The sequence below is a fragment of the Malaclemys terrapin genome, chromosome 1 (genome assembly GCF_027887155.1).
Source record: "Malaclemys terrapin pileata isolate rMalTer1 chromosome 1, rMalTer1.hap1, whole genome shotgun sequence".
NCBI lineage: Eukaryota > Metazoa > Chordata > Testudines > Emydidae > Malaclemys > Malaclemys terrapin.
The window spans coordinates 342747328-342774475 of record NC_071505.1 but is presented as its reverse complement, the minus strand read 5'-3'; the positions used below and the strand labels follow the sequence as shown (position 1 = coordinate 342774475).

Here is a 27148-nt window from a genome sequence, read left to right as displayed (position 1 = left end):
AGCAGCAACTTCAGGCTCCCTCCACGCACTGGCAGGCTTTGGTTTCAGGGTCTGGCCCCAGGCTCTGGCCCCAGGCGCACCAGCCCTGCCACTGTCCCTCGGCCTTGCTCCTCCCTGCCCGCCTCCCTATCCAGGGCTTAATCTGTCCCAGGGTTTGCCGGGGCTGAGTAAGTCTGCTGTGAAAAGTGATATTAACAAATGTACAAAGATCACTTTTCACAGCAGAAGACTTACCAGCTAGCAAGTCTTAGAAGGAAAAAAAAAAAGCAAAAAAGACACAATAAGACAAGAACATGCAAAGCACCTTATTTGTGTTTCTATTCTGTTTAGGCCCATAAAGGAGAGAGACAACTGTAAATTATTTTTACTACTCTACATAAATAGATTACAATGATTTGGACATGTGCATATTTGTTTTTCCTAAAAAGTTAATTAAGAATTTTAGGAAAAATTGTCAGTGCGGCCACCAGCAAGAGTTGGTGGCCACACTCTGAGGCCATCAAAATATGTGTTGTGAGAACCCTTGATCAAGGGGACATACAGTGTATACTTGGTAAATCAACTTATTTGTCACAAATTAAAAAAAAAAAAAAAGCACAGGGCTTACCTTGTAACCATTGTCCTCCTTACGGTTATGGGATGCTGTGATCATCACACCAGCTGCAGCTTTGAGCTGACGAACGGCATAGGGCTGAAAGACAAAAGCAATTTAAGTTCACTGCTTCTGAGCTGACATAAATACATAAAGGTATAAAGTCAGTTAAGGGGTAAGTAATACAGGTTCTTAAAATTTCACAAGCTGATTTCAAAGGTATCATTTGAACAGTCGGACAACCAGCTCACTGTGTGTCCTGTTATCAGCAATGTGTTGTGCAAGAGAAAGCATGATCAGAGTTACTCTGCTAAATAAATATTAAACTTCCAAAACAGATAATCTCCTGGAAGTACTCCCAAGCACAAAACTTTTTAATGTCTTATGGTGAAGAAAAGCCTCCACTTAGATTGCACATATTGGAGGAGGACAAACGACTGGAGTAACTATCAAGAAGTCAAAAACCATTCGTATCCATGAAGGACTTCACCAAAATATTTGGTGAGCTAATACATACAGCTAAAAAGAGATTTTAAAAGTTATAGAAATGAAAGTCCACAATCCAGAAGGCAGAGAGACGCCATCCATCATGGATCAATAGTAATTTTGTTCTTCAGTATGGAGGAATTAATTCACAGGTTCTCAAACTGCGGTCCACGGTATTCAGGTGGTCCGCAGATAGTTCCCTCTAAGGTGTGCGCCTGGGCAGCTGCACATGAGAGAAAAAAGGGCCACCCACCTAATTAGTGGAGCTACACAGGCATGGCTCCACTAATTAGATGCCTGCACCCTGGAGAAGACGCACATGTAAGGTAAGGTGGCCTTGGGGAAATAGAGGGTCGGTGGGAGGGGGCGGTGGGGTGAGAAGAGGGGGTGGGGAGAATTTGGGACAGGCAGGGCTGTGGCACTCAGAACGAGGTGACTTTCCCCAGCTCCAGGGCTGCGGCTGCTGGGGAGAGACCCCCCTCCTTCCCAGCCCCAGCTTAGGGGCTGCCACGGCTGGGGAGAAAGGGAGAGACCCCCTCCTTCCCTGCCCCAGCTCTGAGGCTGCCGCAGCGGGGGAGAGAGGGAGAGACCCCCCCATCCTTCCCAACCCCAGCTTGGGGGCTACCACAGCTGGGGAGAGAGAGCAAATCCATCTCATTAAAAAGGTAAGACTACTGATATTAAAATATGAGTTGTGTGCTTTTATTTGTAGAACAAAAGAAGCTTTTATTAAGCTTTTTTAATTACGGTTTCTATCCAAAGTGCTTTATAATAGTTAGCTAACGGTACAAACATCATTTGGAAAGATCACTAAATGGTCCTCCGAGACAGTCAGCAATTTTCAAGTGGTATGGGGAGGAAAAAAAAGTTTGAGAACCTCTGAATTGATAATACCAAGGTTACAGAAGCTTGTGGTTGCTACCATCTGTGTAACCTAAATTCAATATACTAGGAATGGAGTTCATAAAAACACACTAGCAAAATTCAGGAAACTGAGAAACCTAATGGGAATATTAGTACCCATAGTACTAGTCATACTCACAAACTGGGGCCCAGTCACTAAAATGACAGTCACATTACAAATGCTGATCCAAGTGGAAGCCCCAGTGCAGAAGATATTTAGAAGTTTAAAATGAAAAATACACTGCAGTGAACAATCCTTCATTTCCTCTACCAACCCCTTGGAAGAGTCTACAGGTCCCAATCCTGAGAATGCTCAAACACAAGTAGACCCATTGAACTCAGTAGAACTACTTATGTGTGTAATAATTTGTACAATAAAGGTATAAGGGACCTGTTTTCCATCTTGAATTATGGGCCAAATTTTGCTCAGTTATACATTTCTCACTGCAGTAACTCTACTTAAAATCAATGGAGTTACTATGGATTTAATACTAGTGTGACAAAACCGAATTCAGCCCTATGATTTCTTAAGTCTTCCTAAGGAGTGTTTAGACTTGAAATTAGACAAAGGTTTCTAACCATCAGAGGAGTGAAGTTCTTGAAAAGCCTTCAAAGGGGAGCAGTGGGGACATATCTAGCTTCAAGACTAAGCTTGATAAGTTTATGGAGGAGATGGTATGATGGAATAACCTAATTTTTGCAATTAATTGATCTTTGACTATTAGCGGTAAATATGCCCAATGGCCTGTGATGGGATGTTAGATGGGGTAGGATCTGAGTTACTACAGAGAATTCTTTCCTGGGTGTCTGACTGGTGAGTCTTGCCCACATGCTCAGGGTTTAGCCATATTTGGGGTCGGGAAGGAATTTTCCTCCAGGGCAGATTGGCAGAGGCCCTGGGAGTTTTTCACCTTCCTCTGCAGCGTGGGGCACAGGTCACTTGCTGGAGGATTCTCTGCACCTTGAAGTCTTTAAACCATGATTTGAGGATTTCAATGGCTCAGACATAGGTTAGGGGTTTGTTACAGGAGTGGGTGGGTGAGATTCTGTGGCCTGCGCTGAGCAGGAGGTCGGACTAGATGATCATAATGGTCCCTTCTGACCTTAAAGTCTATGATTCTATGAAATGTTCCACTTCTAGCCTATTCTTCCATTTACATTCTGGCATTCTGACAAGAAAAATATTTAGCTAAAATTAAGATGACAGCCTTGATGAAATGCTAAAAACATTAGCTGTGTTAGAATGAATGAAGTGTGAAAGACTTACCACAAAGGGCGTAGGAACGTATTTTGAAAACAAGTACACAGGTACACCTTTCGCAAGCAGGACTGCTGCAGTAAGCTTTGCAAGTCTATTGAACAGGAAAAATATTCAGTGAATCAGGGGAGGGATAGCTCAGAGGTTTGGGCATTGGCCTGCTAAATTCAGGGCTGTGAGTTCAATCCTTGAGGGGGCCATTTAGGGAACTGGGGTAAAAAAAAAAAAAAAAAAAAAAAAAAAAATCTGTCTGGGGATTGGTCCTGTTGTGAGCAGGGGATTGGACTAGATGATCTCCTGAGGCCCCTTCCAACCCTGATATTCTATGATTCTATTATCCACAATACTGTTCTAAAAGCCAATATCCAAAGAACACGTTCTTTTTCTGCCTTCTCTCAAGATGTTCTTATTATAGAATCATAGAAATGTAGGGCTGGAAGGGACCTTGAAAGGTCATCTAGTCCAGCCCCCCTACATTGGGGCAGGACTAAGTATACCTAGCTAACCCTGACAGGTGCTTTGTCTAACCTGTTCTTAAAAAGCTCGAGTGACAGTGAGTGTCTAAGGAGCTGCTAGAGAGACAAGGCAGGTGGGGTAATATATCTTTATCAGACCAACTTCTATTGGTGAAAGAGACCAGCTTTTGAGCTTATACAGAGCTCTTCTTCGGGTCTGGGAAAGGTACTGTCACAGCTCAACACAAGATAGAATAGACTGTTTCACATAAGAGAGTTAGGGTAAAGTGGGCAGTTAACACCTCAAAAAAACACCCAACAAAAGAGGGCTGGTTAGTAGGTTACAGATTGTAGTAATAAACCATTCATCCAGTGTCTTTATTCAGTCCATGATTACTCTTGTCTAGCAAAGTTATGAATTTAAGCTCCCAGGCTTAAATTTTGAAGGTGTTGTGATGGTTTATTTTGAGGAGGACAACTGATAGGTCAGATATAGAATGATCATTTTGTGACAAGCGACAAAGGGTCCTGTGGCACCTTATAGACTAACAGACGTATTGGAACATAAGCTTTTGTGGGTGAATACCCACTTTGTCAGACACATTTTGTGGCAATTGTTCACCCACAGGTGATATGGTGTTTTTGTCTTAACATTTTTCAGCGTGAGTTCATTCGAAAAAGTACTTGTCTGGTTTCACCCATGTAGTTGCTGTTGGGGCATTTAGTGCACTGGATGAGATATACCATGTTGTGAAAGACATGTGAAGGACTCATGGATCTTGAAAGGTGTGTTTTGGGGGTGGGGGAGCAGAGAAGAGAATTGATTGTTGTAGGACTGGAGATACGTCTATAGGTTTTGCATCTGTCCTGTCAATGTCTAATGCCACTTTGAGATGATGTGTCTCGGTCTGTGGGGAGCTTGCTTCTGATGAGCTTTGCAAGGTTGGGGGGGGGGGGGGGGGGGTTGATTGAAGGCCAGAAAAGGGGGTTTGAGAAAGATTTCTTTCAGGATGTGGTCATCATCAAGTATGGGCTGCAACTCTTTGATGATACACTGTGTGGGGTGGGAGGTGACAACTCAGAGCGTAGGTGCCGACTCCATAGGTGCTCCGGGGCTGGAGCACCCACGGAGAAAAATTAGTGGGTGCTCTGCACCCACCGGCAGCCAATCTCCCCCTCCTCCCCTGAGCATGCCACGTCCCTGCTCCTCCACCTACTTCCCAGCGCTTCCTGCCTTGCTGCTGCCAAACAGCTGTTTGGCAGTGTGCTAGGAGGGAGAGGGAGGAGGTGGCGCCAGGGGCAGAGGGAGGGGTCGAGCACCCACCAGCGGGAGCAGAAGTCGGCGCCTATGACTCAGAGGGATATGGTCTGAGGGTTTTTCCCATATCAAAGGAGGTTCCCATAGACTATTTGGGTGGCCTGTTCCATGATGCTACCTACTTCTCTGGTGGAGTGTCCTCATGTGACGGGGTCCTGGGGTGTAACCTGGATTGCAGGACCACTGATGTCCTCCAAACCCACCAAGCTGGGTTGCCACTCACACTGTGATGCTGATGTCAAGCTACAAACTTCTGAAAGGCACTGCACTTACACAGAGATCCACTGGCACACCCAACTACTGTGTTACACGAATGATCTCACAGCCACTCATGAACCAATAGAGAGGCGCCAGCCAATTCCCCCCAGCTCCAGCTCTACACCCCAGAACCTTAACATCTAACAATTAGTTTGCCACTTCTTCATAGGAAAGGGGACATGCACCAGCCTTTGTAATCTGAGCCAATTTCCCAAGCACTTTAGACAAACTCATTGCTAAGGATAAAACATTAAAATAAGTTTATTAACTACAGAAAGATAGCTTTTAAGTGGTTATAAGCGGTAGGCATAAAAGGTCAGAAATGGTTACCTTAAAAAATAAATAAACATGCTTTCTAAAACGCTCAACTTTTAGTCTAAGCAAGTGTTGAAGCAAACAGCTTCTCACCTTGAGAGATGGTACAAGCAGGTTACAGTTCCTCAATACACAGGCTGGGACTACCTTCCAGCCTGGAACCAAATTTCCCCAGTTCCAAGTCTTTGTCCTTCAGACGTTCTTCCAGGTGTTGAGTTGGGGAGGTTAGAGAGAGGCCAAGTGATGTCACTGTCTCTCTTTCATACTTTCTTCCAGCTTGCTGGAATGATCTTTGCTGTGACGTGGATTAGCCCACTCCCATGGCGTACATGCCTTCTCCGAGAAGTCTTAGGATAATGGATTGTGTGTTGATGAGCCATTAATGCTGTCTGGCTATTGATGGCTTCTCCTTTGTTATAATAAAGGCTGGCTGTGGGTGTTCCCAACCTCACAACATAGGTCAGTAACATATATAGTAATACTTCATAAATTCACATACAATGATAGTACATACAACCCAACAGTTATTATTCAACAGATCAAGATTTACAAAATGACATCTCACAAGGCATACTTTGTACAAAACACACCATAATATCACAGTGGTGAATATGGGGGTTCCAGGGTGATACTTTGAGGTACAGAGTGTCATATCTTGTTTGAAGAAGGTGGTTTAAGGGCGTGTATTGGACTTTCTCCTTGGAGCATATTTTGGGGTACCTGAGTACCTGGCTGTAGGTAACAATTCTTGGTGTGGGGGGGATGGTTATTAGATCTGTGAAGGTAAGTGTGGTGATCCATAGGTTTCTTGTATATAGTGTTTGTAGGGTTCCATTGCTGAAGTTGATCATGGTGTCCAGGAAGTTGACGCTGCTTTGGGAACGTTGTAGAGAGTTTGATAGATGGTTGTTGAAGTTATGGTGGAAATTTAGGTCAGCTGTCCAGAGGATGAACACATCATCAATGTATCTCAAGTATACAATTGGTTTCATGGTGCATTTGTCCAGAAATTCTTCCTTGAGGTGACCCATTATGTGGCTGGCATATTTGGGAGCCATCCCAGTACCCATGGTTTGAACAAAGTGTCTCTCATAGACTCTAAGGTCAGAAGGGACCATTATGATCATCTAGTCTGACCTCCCGCATGATCCGGGCCACAAAAGTGACCCACCCACTCCTGGAATAATTCTCTCCCTTGACTCAGCTGTTGAAGTCCCCAAATCATGATTTAAAGACTTCAAATCGCAGAGAATCCTCCAGCAAGCGACCCCTGCCCCATGCTGCGGAGGAAGGCGAAAAACCTCCAGGGCCTCTGCCAATCTACCCTGGAGGAAAATTCCTTCTCAACCCCAAATATGGCGATCAGCTGAACCCCGAGCATGCAGGCAAGATTCTCTAGCCAGACCCTCTGGAAAAAGTTCTCTGTAGTAACTTTTAATATCCCATCATTGACCATTGTTACTAATGACTAGCGATGGCACGTTATTGACCTATTGACTAAAATCACTTTATCCCATCAAACCATCCCCTCCATAAACTTATTAAGTTTAATCTTAAAGCCAGAGAGGTCTTTCGCCCCCACTGTTTCCCTCGGAAGGCTGCTCCAAAACTTCACCCCTCTGATGGTTAGAAACCTTTGTCTAATTTCAAGCCTAAACTTCCCGACGGCCAGTTTATATCCATTTGTTCTCGTGTCCACATTAGTACTGAGCTGAAATTATTCCTCTGCCTCCCTGGTATTTATCCCTCTGATATATTTAAAGAGAGTAATCATATCCCCCCCTCAGCCTTCTTTTGGTTAAGGTAAACAAACCGAGCTCCTCGAGTCTCCTTTCATACGACAGATTTTTCCATTCCCCAAATCATCCTAGTAGCCCTTCTTTGTACCCATTCCAGTTTGATTTCATCCTTTTTAAACATGGGAGACCAGAACTGCACACAGTACTCCAAATGAGGACTCACCAGTGCCTTGTATAACGGAACCAGCACCTCCTTATCCCTACTAGAAATACCTCGCCTAATGCATCCCAAGACCGCATTAGCTTTTTTCATGGCCACGTCACGTTGCCGACTCATAGTCATCCTGCGATCAACCAGGACTCCGAGGTCCTTCTCCTCTTCCGTTACATCCAACTGATGCGTCCCCAGCTTATAACTATAATTCTTGTTAGTCATCCCTAAATGCATAACCTTACACTTCTCACTATTAAATTTCATCCTATTACTATTACTCCAGTTTACAAGGTCATCCAAATCTCCCTGCAGGATATCCCGATCCTTCTCTGAATTGGCAATACCTCCCAACTTTGTGTCATCCGCAAACTTTATTAGCTCACTCCTACATTTGGTTCCGAGGTCAGTAATAAATAGATTAAATAAAATCGGACCCAAAACCGAACCTTGAGGAACTCCACTGGTAACCTCCCTCCAACCTGACAGTTCACCTTTTAGTACGACCCGCTGCAATCTCCCCTTTAACCAGTTCCTTATCCACCTATGGATTTTCATATCGATCCCCATCTTTTCCAATTTAACCAACAATTCCTCATGCGGTACCGTATCAAATGCTTTACTGAAATCGAGGTATATTAGATCCACCGCATTTCCTTTATCTAAAAAATCTGTTACTTTCTCAAAGAAGGAGATCAGGTTGGTTTGGCACGATCTACCTTTCATAAAACCGTGTTGTAATTTGTCCCAATTGGCATTGACCTCAAGGTCCTTAACTACTTTCTCCTTCAAAATTTTTTCCAAGACCTTGCATATTACAGATGTTAGACTAACAGGCCTGTAGTTACCCGGGTCACTTTTTTCCCCTTCTTGAAAATAGGAACCACATTAGCTATTCTCCAGTCAAATGGTACCACCCCCGCGTTTACAGATTCACTAAAAATTATCGCTAACGGGCTTGCAATTTCTTGCGCCAGTTCCTTTAATATTCTCGGATGAAGATCATCCGGTCCGCCCGATTTAGTCCCGTTAAGCTGTTTGAGTTTGGCTTCTACCTCGGATACAGTAATGTCAACCCCCCCTCCTTTATTCCCATCCGTCTCACTTCCACTATTCCTCAGCCCTTCATTAGCCTCATTAAAGACCGATGCAAAATATTCATTTAGATATTGTGCCATGCCTAGATTATCCTTAATCTCCACTCCATCTACAGTCTTAAACGGTCCCACTTCTTTCTTTGTTTTCTTCCTATTTATATGGCTATAAAAGCTCTTACTATTGGTTTTAATTCCCCTCGCAAGGTCCAACTCTACTCGGCTTTTGGCTTTTCTCACTCCATCTCTACATGCTCTGACCTCAATAAGGTAGGTTTCTTTGCTGATCCCTCCCATCTTCCACTCCCTGTACGCTTTCTGTTGTTTCTTAATCACCCCTCTGAGATGCTCGCTCATCCAGCTCGGTCTAAATCTCCTGCCTACGAACCGTTTTCCCTTTCTTGGGATACACGCCTCTGACAGCTCCTGCAACTTCAACTTGAAATAATCCCAGGCGTCTTCCGCCTTTAGATCCCTAAATATGTTAGTCCAATCCACTTCCCTAACTAGTCCCCTTAATTTATTAAAATTAGCCCTTTTGAAATCGTAAACCTTAGTCTCGGATTTAATTCTGTTAATCTTTCCATTTAGTTTAAATGGAATTAGCTCATGATTACTCGAGCCAAGGTTGTCCCCTACAATCATTTCCTCAACGAGGTCCTCACTACTCACCAAAACCAGATCTAAAATGGCATCCCCCCTCGTCGGTTCAGCAACTATTTGATGAAGGAATTCATCAGCTATCACATCTAGGAAAATCTGAGCCCTATTATTGTTATTAGCATTTGTTCCCCAATCTATATCTGGGAAGTTAAAGTCTCCCATGATTACACAGTTCCTATTAGTATTTACTTCCCTAAAAACTATTAATGAGTTCTCTGTCCATATCCAGGCTAGATCCCAGCGGTCTATAGCACACCCCAAGCACTATCCCAGGGGAGGCTCTAGTAGTTCTTTTACCCAATGTGAGTAATGCCCAGACAGACTCCGTCTTATCCATTCCATCGCTTATTATTTCTTTACAGTTTACCTCATTATTGACATACAATGCTACTCCCCCACCTTTACCTTTGATCCGGTCTTTCCTAAACAGCACATACCCTTCCATTCCTGTACTCCAGTCATGACTACCGTTCCACCACGTTTCAGTTATTCCCACGATATCCGGTTTCGTTTCTCGGACCAGGAGCTCCAATTCCTCCATTTTGTTACCTAGGCTTCTCGCATTGGTGTATAAACATCTTAATTTATGTCATTTGGCCTCTCTCACATTCGTTATCCCATTTGGTATGGACACTGTACTGCTAGTATGACCTATTAGTCTAGTATCAATTCCCCCCCCCCTCCTTATGTCCAATCTCTTCCCCCCGGCTATATCCGTTCTTATCTCATCGTCCTCCCTCTCAATGTTATAATCTGGTGTGGAGATTAACTGGACATCTCCCAACCGTCTCCCCCAAATTCCTAGTTTAAAGCTCTTTTGATGAGATGAGCCAGCCTCCCTCCCAGAAGTCTATGTCTGTTGAATGTAAAGTGATTGTAAGTGAGGATGAAATGGATAAGTTTGGCAATGTGTTTGAGGTGGATATCTGAGAGTTGTTCATTGGTCTTGCAGATATTTGAGGCAGGCAGCAATGCAATCAGGGTTACAGATGTTGATGGATAGGTGGTGACATCCATGGTGACACGGACAGTGTTGTGAAGGAGGTTGTTAATGTTATGGAGCTTCTGGTGGAAGTTGGTGTGTCCTGGATAAAACCGGCCCTTTGTGTGGTGAACTGTTTGAGGATGTTTTTTGATAGTCCTGATATTCCTTCAGTAAGAGTGTTGTAGCCAGATAAGATGGATCTGCCTGGTTTTCCTTATTTATGTATCTTGGGAAGCATGTAATAGGTCCCTGGAGGGGAAAGGGTTCTCGAACGGTGAGGCTGTAGAGATTCTCTTGGAGTGGTTTGGGGAAGGAAGGATTTGATGACATCCTTAAACTCCTGGGTGAATAGTAGTGTGCAATCTTCTTTGATTTCTTTATAGTAGGTGACGTCAGAGTTGTCGGTTGGCCTTGTTGATGTAGGTCATTGAGGTTGAGGATTACAATAGCACCTCTTATCTACTGGCTTGATCACTATCTTGTGGTTGGATTTCATGGATTGTATAGTTATCCTCTCAGCAGTGGAGAGATTGTGGTAGATATATGACATTATTGTAACCCTCACTTCACTGGTCTCCCACTTCCGTCCACTGTTTGATCTTTTCACTAACTGCGACATGCCTATAATTAGATTGTAAACTCTTTGAAGCAGTGTTTTGTCATTTTATTTGCTTGTAAAGCGCCTTGCAATCAACATCAGTCAAAAGACAAAGGTTCAAAGCCTCCGGTTGTTTGAGAACCATATCTGATCACAGAAGCACAAATCTAAGTTCTATGGTACACGTTTCAAAAAACGCCAAATTTCTACAACAAAAGCCTTTCGAGGGGTAAAAATAGATCTTGGTAACCAACAAAGGTTGGTGGTTTTTAATGCTGTTCAGCAGTTTCAGATGATTCCGATAAAGTAGATCAATATACTACTCCCAAAATAAACTTCAATAGGCCAGCAATCTCCCTTATTCCAATCAGTCTAAAAACAGCTACAGAAATTCACACAGTCATTAGCTTTACTGCCAGACAGACAGAACTTACTTTAAAATAATCCTTTCATTAGGGCTAGCGGGAACTTTAGTTCAATTTCATCAAACAGTTTCTTGTCTTTGAAACAACAACAACTTCACAGGTATTTATAACCAGAAAATTATTGGCACTTTGATCATTAAAAATGATGGGAGGGGGGTCATTGTAAGTGAACAAACAGGCTATGAAAATTAAGGATCCATACATACCATGTTTACTTTGTTCACTTTGACAGTGAAGTGTAATTTAATTATTTAGTCACATGATAGTGTAATAGTAAGTGTACTGTAACATACTGAAAAGCAAGAGTCCCAGTGATATGATCAAGTGAGAATTAATGATGTTACAGGAATTCTCTCTCTGCATTTCAAACCATCTATTACCCAAGGAAAACAAAGGCAAGGATACTAAATCAGGTTTTTTAAAGTAGTCTACCAGCCTGACTGAGCTAGTTTAGTAAAATCAGCAGCATTAAGCACCTTTATATTTGTAGAAGTTTGGATATTTTTTAAGCATGAAATTAGAAAAGACTCCTCATTTGTGTGACTGCGTTAATGGCTGCATACTGCCGAGACAAATCAGTGTATGATGCTACAAGACGTATCACAATAGTTACATAGGGTTGAAGGAGGAATTACTCCTTTTCCACGTGAAAGTTTAAATCAGATGTGTACTTTGACAGAGTTAGGACTACAGTTTTGCAATAAAACTCAATACAGACACACTGATAACCAGTCGTGCAGTTTTTTGATGTATTCAAGTTAAGGGCTTAGTATTTTAAGTTTCCTTTCACACTTAAGTCTCACACACACATAGTGATTTCTGCATCATGTGACTGTCTTGCTGTTTAGAGTCCTTGTGCATTTACATGGTATACTCTTTTGGGACAAGGACTGTCTTTGTTATGGGTCTGTACAGCGCCTAGCACTAGGGGTCCATGATTAGGACTCTTAGGCACTACGGAAATATAAATAGAGAATACACTAAATTCCTGATAAATTCCCCATATGAAGAGAAACATTCTAAGCCACACTTAAAATTCTAGTCTTTCAAATGGAATCAATCCTCATACCTCTTACTGCTGCAGCTGCTGGTCACCTGACCTCGCGTGTCATATCCAACAACGAAGCCTCTCTGCCTGAAGTCTGAAAAACACCTCTCAAGGTATTTGTACATTCCCTGCAGCAAAACAGAAGCATGAAGAGTTAGGTCCATGATAGTGCACACAGCTCAAAGATTACGGTTTAAAATTCATTATGCCACAATAATGGGAATAAGACGTGCTTCACTAGAGCTGGGTTAATGATTAAAAAATGAGCATGAATAAGCATTGGTTCAAATCAGACAGAAAATCTGCTTTAATGGCATTTGCAATACAAGTACATTTTTATTCCTAGAGTATTCACAGGAAGAGAAAGGTTGCAAATACCCATGAGAATCTAGTCAGGGAGCAGAAACAGATGACCAGACAGAACAGACAGAAAATTAGGTAACAAATCCTTGAAGCAGCAAATACTTGAGATTAATCCACAGGATGAAACATGCTCAAATCATCTGTCAGATAATTGTAAATAATGAACCAATTCATAAAAGAAAAATCTGAATAATTCACACACACAAAAGGGCTACCTTTGTTATATAAATAGTTCACTTAAGTCTTCGTGCTTGTGTTTAGAGCACAATCTATGGAAAAGAATATGTACTAGTTCTCACTTCTTATCTAAAGTAAATTATCCTTTCAACACTGCACATTACTTTAGAAAATGTGACTCCGTATACAACAGTGTCTCATTACAAGTGAATTTATACACCTACCCCAATGGTGAAGCAGTTATCTCATAAGTGTATTTAGTTCACCCTGTTTATCTTTAATAGGATATTTACTACTGATAATGCGAACATTAAAAATATGTCTAGCATGGTCTGAATATTAAGTTATTTACTATTTAGATATTAGAAGTTGTTTATGGCAATTGTTGCTATGTAGCAAATGTATCTAGGAGCACTGATGCATCCAGTAAGCACCATTTTGATCCCCAGTGGTGAGAGGCCCTCTCTTAGAATGAAAATGAAAAGCTGCCAATTCCAAAGTGTTTTCTATAACATCACCATCTTATTGGAACTGCTTTTCTCAAAACTTCCAGTTTCCTTCAGACAGTGGAGGATATGGGAGGTGGCACTGCCTACACTAGGAGACAGAATGGTTACTTACCTTATAGTAACTGTGGTTCTTCAAGATGTCAGCTAAGATGCATCTCCAATTCTAAATGACTGATGAGCAGAAGCCCATTTGGAAGATGGGATTGAGGAGTCCTGCTTGCCACTAACTGCCTTACAAAATTCAGGTATGTGGATGTTTCTAAAGCACACTTTAGTGGAATAAGCTTTGATACCAGCCACGTGATAGCAGCCTGAAATGCACTGTAATCCACTTAGGTTCAGATATTATCTCGGAAACTACTTGTCCCTTAGAAGCACAAGAAATGGCAACAACAAAAACAACAAAAGACAGGAAGTGTCTTAAGGGCTCTGTCCTATCACAGGCCTAAAAAAAACCAAACATCTAAAGTGGGGGAATTTCTTCTCCACTGGAGAGGAATGGGGTTTTGGAATGAAGACAGGTAGATTGGTTCAAATAAGTGTGAGAAGTTCAGAAATAAATTTGGGATGAGGTCTCAACAACCACCTTATCTTTACGGAATATTGTGTGAAGGGTCAGCCATTACAGCTTGTAATTCGGTGGCGGCGGGTTAATTTGAAGAAACAGCAGTTGACTCCTGGAGAGAGGGAGAGAAGATTCTTTGGGTGGCTTCTGTGAGGAGAGGAAGCTCCACTAGGTTCTCTAAAGCGTAGAACGTCTCTTTCAGTGCAAGAACTAGAAACGTTACTGACCATTGTTATGTCTAGTCAGGTTAAATAAATTTACTGTTTATCAAACCAAGCAGTTGGAAGTGTAGTCAGTTGGTGGGTTTTGGAAGGGAGTTGCAAGGCCCTCGAAAACAGAATTAGGATAAGCAGCCAAGATAGGCACATATAACGAGAAGACTAGAGAGGTTAAATGGCTGCACTAGTGATCCACAGACCCTGATAAATATGGTGTGCGCCCAGGAAGGGGCAGGTCATGACAAGAAGGTTTTATGTGTAGCTTCATGCCCTTTTGGGATGCAGGTCCTTGTATATGGAGGTGGTCCAGGTATGCACTGCACCCTGTTCCTGATGCAGCTGTGATCAAGGTCTTTGTAGGCAGTAGTGTGGAGAAGGGTACCAGCTGGTTTGACCGCCTGTTCGGTACTGACAGACTGGGAGCCCAGAGTAGAACTGGCATGCTTATTTGATGTTTTGCAGTGTGATACATTAATGCACATAGATGAAGTCTGCTTAGTAATGTCACATATGTGCAAGCTAACATGTGGCTCAGAAGTTTGTGGCAGGTTTTTTCTGTGGTGTCAATCATCTGGATAGAGCAAAATCTATACTTGGGAAAATATATTTTTGCTGATTTTGAATAGATTGACGTTTCTAAAAAGCGATACGCAGAGAGATTTTTCATTGTTTACCATGTGGCTCAGCTGTCTGAATTCAGCCAATCATCCAGATATGGAAAATGTGAATGTCATCTCTCCTTACACGTGCTGCCACATCAATAAGGCATTTTATAAAAAAAATTTACTGTGGAGAGACCAAATGGCAGCACTTCATATTGGTAATGACTGGGCCCTCCTGTGAATTGTAGATGATCTACCACGAGTTGGATGGATTGAGATATGAAAGTGAATGTCATGGAGGCAGAGAGCCACAAACCAGTCTTGAGTATGAAGAGAATATATGGTGGAAAACACTACCATTCTGAAACACAAAACTGGATCAGACAAGGCTCCCCTTTCTTCTTTGGAATAAGGAGATCTCAAGAACAGAAAACGTCCACTGAATTCCAAAAGGGTACCTCTCCTAAACCTCCTAAAGGAATCAGAGAAGCCACTTCTAGTTTATTTTCATCAGAAGGGTCCCTGAAGAGGGATAGGTAGGAGGCAAGGACCAAACAGGATGGAATAGTCCTACGAGACAACTTTCAGCACTTCTTTTACTGCAGACAAAGCCTGATGGAAGAAAGCAAGCCAATATCCAAAAGCTAGGATTTGGGGATTGCTTGTCTAATAGGTATCAAACCTGCAGTCTGAAAAGCAGATGAAAGTTAACCAGAAACTCAGAAAGATGGTTTCCTCCAAGAGAAGCTCTACTTCTTTCCAGGTGGGTATGCAGAAAACCATTGCTAAGAGTATGCAGGTGTCTTCTGTATAGATTGGCCTTGGTATTTAAAAGCTTGCAATTTGCGGTAGAGATGTAGATACCCAATGAGCAAAGTGTAGCCCTGGTGCCTTTTAAGAAATGTAACTTCATCTGTATGTGCACACAAGGGTCTGTGCTCTTAAAGGGTTAGTCCTCAACTGTATTTTGCAGCTCCCAAGGGATTCCAGAGGTCTGTAACCATGATTCTCTGCACATAAGTCTCCACCATGATCAGGGATCTATGGCTGCCTGTACAGATGCTTTTGCCACAAGCTGGCCTTCAGCAATGATGGCTTTCAACTCTGGATTCCTGAAGTTCAGCCAAGAAGGGGATACAGTTATCGGATTTAGGATAGGGTATTTTGTAAATAAGGCTTGATAACTGATGACCAAGTTGAGTGTTGCTGACAAATAAGCCTCTCTTTCAATGGCAGCTGATTTCTTTGGGTGCTTGCACACTGGTCTTGTCCTGGACTGCAGAGACCTCTAAAGAATCCAGTGTTGGACAGATGCTCCAACCATTTTGTGGTATTTGATACTTCATTTCTGCTCTTAGTTGGTGGTGGTAAAGTTGCTGGTATCTGCCACAGGGGTCTAGGTTGGTTCTAAGATGCCCTCATTAATTCACAGTGCTATTCTTGAAGGAGTGGAAGAATACAGTATTTCAAAAAGCTCACAAGTTTTTGCTTCAATTACTGGGTCTCTATTTTGAGTGTCTCTGCAACATGAGGGTGGCAGCTTCATGGAATGCTCTAAAGTCATCAGAAGTCAGTGCAGGAGTTGAAGAAACTTGTCAGGAGAGGACAGCGATGGGTCTCTGGGAGAACATGAAGGGTGTTGCTCAGGATGCTTTAGACCTGTCTGTTCCTCCAGCAGAAGGGGAGTGTGACCTCTAATTGCTGACATGGTAGGAGGGAGATTGCCTCCTGGCTGCTCTAGACTGAGATCCCCAGTATATGCCTATGGCTAAGGTGGAGCATTGTAGGGACAAAGCTGGTTCTGGTAAGGCTGACCAGGCCATTACCATGGCTAAGGCAGAGGAGTCGAAGCTCTGGAGTGTCCCTGTATTTAGGCAGAGACCTTCCCTTGTGCTTTAGGATTGAAGAGAAGACTCCCTGCTGGACAGCAGAAAGAAGGTGTGTCCCTGGTGATGGAGATGAGCAATAAGCTTCCTCCAGAGGTGGTGCCAATCTTTGAGGTGACTTCTGTATCATAATGCTGGAGAGGCAAGTGTAGTGTCATCGGTGCTAAGGGCCATGTCAGAAACATGACAAACATCCTCTAACACTGAATTAGCCGGTACCATTCATGCTTCCATTGTCTGTACTGGAGACAGTACAATGTCTATGCAGGTGCCAATGGCTAACTGCCACTAGTATTGTCAAGTGTAGGCACCAAGTAACTTGTGCCTCTTCAATGGTGAGCTGGAGATAGAGCCAGCATCCTCTGCCCCTATTGAACAAGCGGGATTAGTGCTCTGTATCTCGGAGGAGAGCAAGGGTTTGAACTTCTTGTGGGAAGAATGGGAGGGGGATCAGTGCAAGGAGCCATATCTATCCGATGTTCAGATTTCCCTTGCCTCGGTGAGGTGGTGGTACTGGTCCTCTGTGCTCAAATGGCTGTTGGTACCAAGGTGGTCTTCAGAGGTCCCATATCAGGGCACAGAAGAGATCAGATCCATTTGGAGGTTGATCCTTGCTAGTGTCTGAATTCCCTTATTGATTGTTTGAGAAAGCATAGCTTAAGCTGAGTGTCCCGAGACTCTGCTGCTCGGTGTAACACGGTTCCTTTTCAACCAGGACAATCTGGCACATGGCTCTCACCAAGATAAAGACAGTTGCTGTGGCAGTCTGTAATAGGAATGAGTCCTTGGCAGAACAGACACTGTTTGAAACCAAAGGATTTTGAATGTACCATTTTAGGCCCAGACAGGGATGCAAAGAGCTGAGGAAAAGTTAGAAATTTAAATCTTTTGTGGGATTTTTTGGTAACTCAAATCAAAGAGGGAGCTATTTGAAGGGAATTAATCCCAATTTATGAGAGTAATTCTGCTAAGGGGTTTTGGACGGACACAGCTTGTTCCATCTTATCACCACAGGTGGTAAGAGAAGAGAGGGATAGTTGCAGCTGCTCTGCCCTTAAAGTAACATTCATGGCCAGGCATGGCCCAATTGACACTGCTATTCACAGATCCCAATCTCGTGCACATAATGTGCAGGTGCACCTAGACTGGGATTCACACAAACACATACACTAAGAAGAAAGTTATGGTCTTTCTGCATACTGATGGAATCGTAGGCCACGACATCTCAGAGTCACGCTCTGAAGCTTCACAAATGCTGAATAGAAGCAATGTCAAGATTGAGCCCCATTCGACTTCCGTAAAGGATTTTCACTTAGCTGTGAAGGGGGTGATCATGACCCACTGGAAATTGTCAAAGAGAAATGAGCAAAGCTAATTTAAACCTCACTCCATCCACCCAAACGAGATCACATAAGCAGGTCAGCAGTACCACCTATTATTGCTTGCATTATATGAAAGTAGCTCCTACAGAACCCAACAGATGGGAAGATTAAAATAAATGTTAGACATTGTCTCTGCATTAGTCAAACTCAGAGGTAAAATGCCCATCTTTGCATAACTGACACAATGATACATAATTTCCATTTCACACTTATAAATCCTGAGATCCTGGCCTCTGCAGTCTTTGGACTGAGATTTTCCTTGAACTCTTCAAAAACCCTGATATGTTCAGGGTTCTGTATATCAGCTGCCCTCCCTCCCCCATGCAGAAACTGACACAGCACAGATGCTGACAAGCTCAGGATAGTTCAGCCAGCACAAATTTCAGTCATGGGATTTCTGACGGGCTAGTTAACATGCTTATCTGATGCTCAGTATGTTCTGTTCACACAGCTTTTCTCTTTCTCATGCTCTTGACTGCACTATGAATTTATGTTCTCTCACAAAGGGGTTTTGTTTTTTAAATCGCTTTGATTAAGAGACAATTGCATTCATCTATTTGAGTGCTGCCAACTCTTGTGATTATGATGAACCTCCATGTTCTGGGTTTTCTTAAAGCCCCAGCTCCTGGAGTCATGGGATTGTGAGAATCTCAGCTTCCATGCAAGTAACGATTTTAAAAAGTGAACCCTACATTTGCAAAAGCCCAGAAGACAATTTTTTTCTTATTATTTTGGGGAATGGATTCATTTTTGAATGCTTGGGATTGACAGTGCTGCTACTCTATAGCAGTGGGAGAATATGTATTAGGCGATTTCTTGGCCACTAGGAGAAGTGGTGCAATTGCTCACTTCCATTTAAGTAATCTCTAAATTAACTGAATTTGCCATGAACAACTGCACTTAAGCTACGTCTACACTAGCAAGTTTACAGCAGCACAGCTGTACCAATGCAGCTGCGCCACTGTAAAATCGTTCGTGTAGCTGCTCTTTGCCGTCACCATAAGAAAACCACTTCCAAGAGTTTCAGTAACTATGTTGGCTGGAGAAGCTCTCCTGCTGACACAGCGCGATGCATGCTACCATTTAGACTGGTGAAACTTGTTGTTCAGGGCGGTGGTTTTTTTCTATACTCCTGAGTGACATAGGTTTTGCTGACATAAGCGGTAGCCTCGACATGGCCTAAATTCCCCTCCCTATCTTGCATGCCACCATTTATCCCTTTTGCTTCCTTCCACCCAGCAATGCCCAGCTCCAGCATCCTTAGGCCACGCCCAGCTTTCAAATCCTTCTTTGCACATATGGCAGAATGATGGGGGCCTATCACTAGCCTGGTATGTTACATCCCCTCTCCTCTCTCCCACATCTGCCTCAGGCCATGTCTATACTGCCAAGTTTTTTCGCCAAATGTTAGACCACTTTTATTAAACCACTTTAATTAAACTGCTGTTGCATGTCCACACTGTGCTCCTTGTGTCGCTGGAGCCAGAGCCGTCCCTTGAGTAGGGCAAATCAGGGCAACCACCCCGGGCCCTGCGTTTTGGGGGCCCCCGTGCTCTGATAAAATAGGGACTGTCCCGATATTTAGCCCTTTGTCCCACATCCTGACCAATGTACAATCGGGACGCCATTTGTCCCAATATTCAGGTGAGGTGGGAGGCTGAGCGGGGTGAGGAGGCGAGTGGCAGGCAGGCGGAAGGGGAGTAAGGAGGGGGAAGGGTGGGCGGCCGGACGGCGAGGAGGAGAGCGGCGGACTAATGGAGTGCTGGACAGGTGGCAAGGAAACTAACGGGGAGGCGAGAGTCAACCAGGCGGGTGAGGAGACAAGCGGCAGGCAGGTATGCGGACAGCGAGGAGGCGGCAAGGGATGGCCCGGCGGCCGGCAAGGAGGATGATTTGTCCTAGGCCCCGCACCCCCCTAGGGACAGCCCTGGCTGGAGCGCATCCACACTAGCAGCTCTTACAACGACAAAGAAAGCAGTGCACTGTGGTAGCTATCGCACTGTGCAACTGGCTGCAGGGTGCTTTGGGAACGGTTGCAATGCCTCATGGGACAGGTACAGCATCTCATGATGCAGGTTTCTCAATCCCATTGTTCCATGGGCATCCTACTAGATTGCCAGCCACACTTTTTAACTGAAGTGCGGGGGGGGGGAGAGGAAGAAGGGTGTGTGACGGAGTGTGTGTGCATGAAGGGGGAGAGACAGACAGTGTGTGCTAGGGGAAAGTGAGTGTGTTGGAATGTTGTGTCCACGGGCGCCGACTCTGTGGGTGCTCCGGGGCTGTCCTGCCCTGCCCCAGCTCACCTCCGCTACACTTCCTCCCTGAGCGTGCCGCAGCTCTGCTTCTCCCCCATCCCTCTCAGCACTTCCCGCCATAAAACAGCTGATTCGCGGCAGCAAGCACTGGGAGGGGAGGGGGGAACGCAGCATGCTTGGGGAAGAGACGGGGCCGGGATTTGGGGAAGGGGTTGTGATGGGGGCGGGGCAAGCGGGGCTAGGGGTGAGCACCCACCGGCGCCTGGAAAAGTTGGCGCCTATGGTTGTGTCCTAAGTTCAGACAGCTGCCAAAAGCAAACTGTCCTGAGGCAGGGGGAAACCCCTGACACCAGCCCCTGGCTCCCTCTCTGGCTCTGCACAGCATGTCTCTCACACACACACACACACACACACACACACCTGCCTCTGTGTACGTATTGTGGGAGACAGCAGGAACATTCCACGTTCAAGATTTGCTCTATGATTCCAGGAGCAGCACAGCACGCCAGCTGTCAGAAGGGAAGAGACACATGCCTGCAAGACTGCAGAGTTCAAAACAATGAGCAGCACCGTCACTGCAGGCATTGTGGGACATCTCCAGAGGACAATGACAGTGATAATCGCAAGCAAGGTGTTTACACTGGCACTTTGGCAATAAAACTTTTGTGCAAAAAGCCTTATCATTCTCATGGAGATGGTTTGATTACAGCGCTGCAACGGAGGAGTTTCGTCGCAAAAGGTGGCTTTGCAGCACGTACACTTCTGCTGTTTCATTGCCAAAAGCTGCCTTTTAGCAAAAAAACTTGGCCGTGTAAACCAGGCCTTAGTCTTTGCAGAGTATGAGCTCTCTAGGGCAGGGAGCTCATCTGTCTGTTTGGAAAGTCCCTGGCACGGTTGGGTACTACCACAATCTAAATGATAACACTCTCCTCCAAAGTGTGGCAGGTTTTTCATACTGCACCTACTTCTACAGACTAGAGATTCAACCTACAAGAACTGTTTACCTACTAAAACTTTTCATATGGAGCATATTCACAGTGTGGTAAAACAACAGTTGTTTTATATCTTTACAAGTCAGGTGGGAGTTTTACCTGCCACTTATGACATGTTACAATATCCACTAGAAGGGAAGTCTTTTCACAACCTCATTTAAATATCATTTAGCCAGTAAGAGACCCCAAGTCTGAGATTTGAGTTGACTGAATCGCTCCCACCCTGTCAACATTTGTACTTTGTGCCAGTGCTACAGGAGAAAGCTGACAGGGAGAGCCCAGAGTATCGCCAATATTTAAACTACAAGAACCATTTGAAATCCCATTCCCTTTTGGAACTTCTCTCTCCTTTCCATTCCCAGCATCCCCACTGACCACTTTCAAACACTTCCATACTAATTACCGTATATGGACCATTAACCATTTAGTTATGATACTACAGTTCTCAGTGTACCACAAAGTGGTGTGAGAGCAGAGACCACTGAGGCCCTTAGAGCACCAAAGCCATTTGATCATACATGAGGGCAGGTAGCTTTGGAAAATATCGATTTGCTGAATATCTAATGTTTATCCAGACATACACAGGCTAGAATTTTCTCCTACTCTGACGCAACCCCCATGTGACTCAGCATTTTGTCTTTCTGATATTCGTTTTAAAAGAGCAATAGTGTTTCTAGCACTGTTGGAAGAGTCTTTGGATGTAGATTTCAGTAACATACTAAATGTAATCATAATGCCTAGAAACTAATGCTTTTTGCAGATTTATACTGCATTCCTGGGCCTAATCCAGAAAAGTGCTAAACATTCACAATCCCCCAAGAGCGAATAGTAGTGGGTGCCGGGCACCCCTCTGGATCAGGCCTTTGTGTGATTGTATGACCTCCAGTTCAATCACAAAACCTCAGTGCCAAGGAGTACAGGGTATACTTAGAACAAAGACTTCAATGGAACCCTTAAAAGGAAACAAATTTAATTACACTAAAGGCCATTTAAAAGTACTGCTATGGGAATGAAGAAGTTAAAAATTTTTAGTAAATCAGGATTACCCATTTAACATACTCCCATTATACCTTATCTCTAATGTACTGTAGTTAAAATCCCAAAGCAAAGAAGACTGAAAGTACTCCGCAAACAGAGATTAAATCAAAAGCCTTTCTGCTTCAGAAGTAAGTTTTAGCTGGCTCCTCCAGATCACCACAGTAGCATACCTAACCACAGAAAGTAAACAACCCAAAACAGAGTCTTTACAGAGTAAATACCAACCAGTTTGACTTTCAATAACCCACACACAAAACATAATTCACACGATACAGCACTAGAAAGAGACTGATTCCCTAGTGCATAAAATGAAACTTTACACTTCCTGCCAAGACCGTTTATTCTGTCAGCCAATCCAAGCTCACTCACACTTTCAGCAGACCAATACACAAAGGCAGCATGCAGTTTTCAGGCCTTTGGAGCGTGAACAGCTCCAAACTCACCACCACACAGGTCAAAAAGTGAAGTGACTAATTAACTTCCTTTGCATCAACAAGACATTTATTTAGCAAACAAGGCCACTAGACTTTTTTCCTTCAGAAGTTTCATCATCCCTATCACTACTGTAGCTAAACCAAGTGCCAACACGGATTCTGCTCTACAGAAGCTTTTATACTGCGCTCATTGCCATAGTATCTGAGCATCTTCCAATGAGTGTGTTAAGCAACATGACTATACATCTGTCATGTGGTTGTTCGCTCTTCTCTCCCCAGAAGAAAGTGTGTGCAGTGGAGTGTTGTTTTGGTAGGAGTTTTTTTTTAATTAACCAAATATACCTTTTGCTATAGATTTACATTAGAGAAGGCAAGGTCAAGAAATGCACCTGGCACTTCACGCAAAACGCTGTGCAGTTTGTGATGGTTCTTAGTTCCTGGGGGAGCTCATTTCCCAGTCCTGGACCACTCCTGGAGAAGATTCCGTCTCCCGCACAGATAATCTTTATACTCTTACGGTTGAGTATTCCGGTGTGCCAGAGGAAAGCAGTGGTCAACCATGGCCTTTGGCCTAGAGCTTTAGACAATCTTTTCAATGCCCTGGGCCCAGGCTGTGTAACACTTTCAAGGTTCAATGGCAAAAAAATGTTAATGCAGAGTTAAGATTGCTTGGCAGTATATCGTCCTCTTGCAGAATACTGAAATGAGCAAAACTCAAACTTCCGAGAACCAGGAAATGCACAGTTAAGATTCAAAGAGAGGCCCCATTAATTTTGTTAGGCCCAGGTTAGGATCCAATGGGGAAACAAATACTTGCACCTGAAGCTATAATCTGTCCAACCCTTTTAGAAATCTGATAGTTATGGGGTTGGAGGGTGGAATGCTGCAATGGCTGCCAAATGTACTTTAATGGAACTAACTGTTAGGCCTTGATGTTTTAGGTGCAACAAGTAATCCAAAATGTGGTTAATGGAAGCATGCACTGGAGACACATTCCTCTACTGAGATCAAATAGAGAAACGTTTCCATTTGGCCAGGTAAGCATGCCTAATTGAAGCTTTCTGCTGTTCAGAAGCACCTCCTTCATATCTTTCAAGCAAGTCATTTCTGTTGTGTTAGCCACAAAGCATCGCCGCTGTTCAGTGGAGGGTCTGCAGATCTCTTCCCTTGAATGTGTAAAACTGCTGCCATCCTTTTAAGCAGTTCTTAGTGAGCCTTGTTATCTTCTTGTGGTCAAGAAAAGTTCACCACCTCATCTGGTGATGAGGAACACAAACACACCAGGACACTGAGACAATGGCTAGTCTGCCTCTTGTAGCGGAGGAGCTGTCTGAACATCTTCCAGTTGCTCAGTCCTGGTCAGAGAATGTTGTCTGCAGTGCAGATGATCTTTGATGAAGCCAGCTCAGACAAGTGAGGAGAAGTCCTAGCAGCAGGAGAGACACCCCACCATGTCCAGAATAGCCACTGACATGGTGATGGAAAGTCCCATGGTTACACAGGCCATTGCCCCTTGAGATGTGCCCACTGCTGGGACATCCACAGACGGGGCTCTGATGCAGGGAAAGCTTCCCACCTGGTGTGGGACACAATAGAACCCATTTCCAGATCCAACGAAGATGACTCAAGCATGCGATAATGGTGGAGCAGAACCCTGTGGACAGGAGACCAGTAAGCCAAACCCAGAAATGGTGGCAACAGGGATATTAACGGTGGCAAGCCCCTAGAATGTACAGGCCTCCTAGGCACCAGAAGTAGCATCAGTACTGTACGCTCTTGCAGAGGTAGTGTAGGGACCAGTTTCCAGTGAGGGCTGAACCCTTCCTGAATCACAAGGGACACTGGTACCAAGAGGTTCGGTAATTCTCTAGTGGCGGTGTACCCTTCTGGTGTAGTCAATATCGAAATTGGATCTTGGGTCCGACACAGACACTTCAAGAATCGGCCTCAACAGATCTGGCACAGGTTCTGAGCTTGACAAACCCTCTTTTGCAGCAGATGAGCATGCTGGAGCTACTTCCCCATGGCCTCCTCCAAACACCTTCCTTATTTTCACCACAGGACCTTCCTCCTGGTGTCTGGTAACGCTGGTGCTCCTCAGTCCTCCAGCAGCACACCCTCTCACTCTCAGTTCCTTGCTCCCAGCTCCTCACACTCTTGCCACAAACTGAAGTGAGCTCCTTTTTAAAACCCAGGTGTCCTAATTAGCCTGCCTGCCTAACTGGTTCTAGCAGGTTCCTGATTACTTTAGTGCAGCCCCTGCTCTGGTCACTCAGGGAACAGAAAACTACTCATCCAGTGACCAGTATATTTGCCCTCTACCAGACTCCTGTACCCCACTGGTCTGGGTCTGTCACACAGGGTTCAAAAAAAGAACTAGATACATTCATGGAGGCTAGGTCCATCAATAGCTATTAGCCAAGATGGGCAGGGACGGTGTAACTGGCCTCTGTTTGCCAGAATCTGAGAATGGGCAACAGGGGATGGATCACTTGATGATTACCTGTTCTGTCATTCCGTCTGAAGAACCTGGCATTGGTCCTGTGGGAAGACAGGAACCTGGGTTAGATGGACCTATGGTCTGAAGTATGGCCATTTTTATGTTTTTAATGACTTAAACCCCAGAGAGAGAGACAGAACGAGAGGTATGACTCTCTCTACCAGTTCCGGACCAGAGAATCAAATTTGGTCCAAAAGAGACCAAAAACTAAAACCTATCATTAACTATACACTGTAACTAACTACTGAACAAGAAACAGACTTTATGCAAAGAGTGAGGGAAATAAACTGACAATAGCAAGACTTCCAATACCATCACTGATGGTAAGAAGAAACTGGGAGGGGTTAGGGGCAGCTCTGCCCTCTTACACCAGCATGCAGTGGCGTGCAGCAACAGAACACTCAAACCGCTTCAACCGGTACTAGGGAAGGGAAAAGTTCTCCAACAACCATGCACGAGGCATGCACGGATCTAAAGTGGAATGGACATGTGCAATCACTCAAAGAATAATGTTTTTGTGTCATACAATATACCAGGGGTAGGCAACCTATGGCACGCATGCCAAAGGCAGCGCGCAAGCTCATTTTCAGTGGCACTCACACTGCCTGGGTCCTGGCCGCCGGTCCCGGGGGCTCTGCATTTTAATTTAAGCTTAAACATTTTAAAAACCTTATTTACTTTACATACATTAGTTTAGTTATATATTATAGACGTATAGAAAGAGACCTTCTAAAAACGTTCAAGTGTATTACTGGCACGGAAAACCTTAAATCAGAGTGAATAAATGAAGACATGGCACACCACTTCTGAAAGGTTGCCGACCCCTACAATATACATTTACTGGGTAGCCACACACCTGCCCATTTCCTGATTAATATTGTTCTGACTCTTAACAGCTTTCATATTGTCACTGTATTGATTATTCAAATGTTCAGCCAAATCAGAGAAAACTATTACACAGCTCCTGGACACACATTTCTGATGTCGTCCAAATCTGCTATCAGACATGGTTTGAGGTGTATACCAGGAATTAAAACAAAAACAACAAGAAAAAACACAGATTATTTCCACCTGAGTGAATCACCATGAGGTCCAATAGATCACAACCTCTTAAGTCACCAGTTAGATGCTGCAGGGTGGGTAAAACATGATGCTAATGCAAGCCAACTCTCTTCACCCAGATCAGCCTGTAGCCAGCAATCCCCATGCCATGGTGTACTTCTTGCTCTCCTGCAAACTTCTGCAACCTCATGATCCAGGAATCACCAAGAATCCACATGCTGCCAACCTAGGCAGCGCACATACTTTTCCCTCAGCGATCAACTTCCATGCTGTGCGTCTTTGAAAACACCACATTCATCTGTCCAGAGATCAGGAAGTAGCCAGGACACTACTACACACAGAAGAGGCAAAAAGAAGGCAGGGGGAATTAAGGCAGAAGTTGACGCAGAGCCAAATACAGCAAAGGAGTGGGTCTGTTGGGGCAGCAATTTTTCCCAGAGTCCCCCAGAGAATTAGCAGGTGCCATGTAAAACCTGAGATCAAAACTGACAGACCATTTTGACCTGCATCACAGCAACAGTTTGATCTCTACCTCGGTACAAAAAACCCCAAAACACACCAATTTTTTTTAAAAATGGCTATTTTCCCCTCCCAGGTTATATCTCTGGAAACCCTAGTTCAAGTGACCCCAAGTTTGAATCACCAACCCTACTCTGCACTCCCATGAGTCACAGGTAATTTCAAGAAACCCAATGCAAGCATGCAAATTTTAGAGCAGTCAGACGTGTCCTTTAAAGAGGAAGTGAGGATGGGAAGGGCTCCTTTACACATCCACTGACAGCATAGGAGGGTCTGAAAGGTGTGAAGTGGCAGCACA

At 44.1% G+C, this 27148-nt stretch overlaps 1 protein-coding gene across 1 annotated transcript in view; it reads right to left on the bottom strand.

The window, feature by feature from the left end:
* PGM2L1 (phosphoglucomutase 2 like 1) overlaps positions 1–27148 on the bottom strand; it is an 80912-nt gene that overhangs the window by 22086 nt on the left and 31678 nt on the right. Inside the window, exons 3-5 of the mRNA XM_054015907.1 lie at positions 12370–12476; positions 3249–3333; positions 608–691 (exon numbers count right to left, since the gene is read on the bottom strand). Coding sequence (XP_053871882.1) covers positions 608–691; positions 3249–3333; positions 12370–12476 — 276 coding nt within the window. The remainder of the gene's footprint in view (positions 1–607; positions 692–3248; positions 3334–12369; positions 12477–27148) is intronic.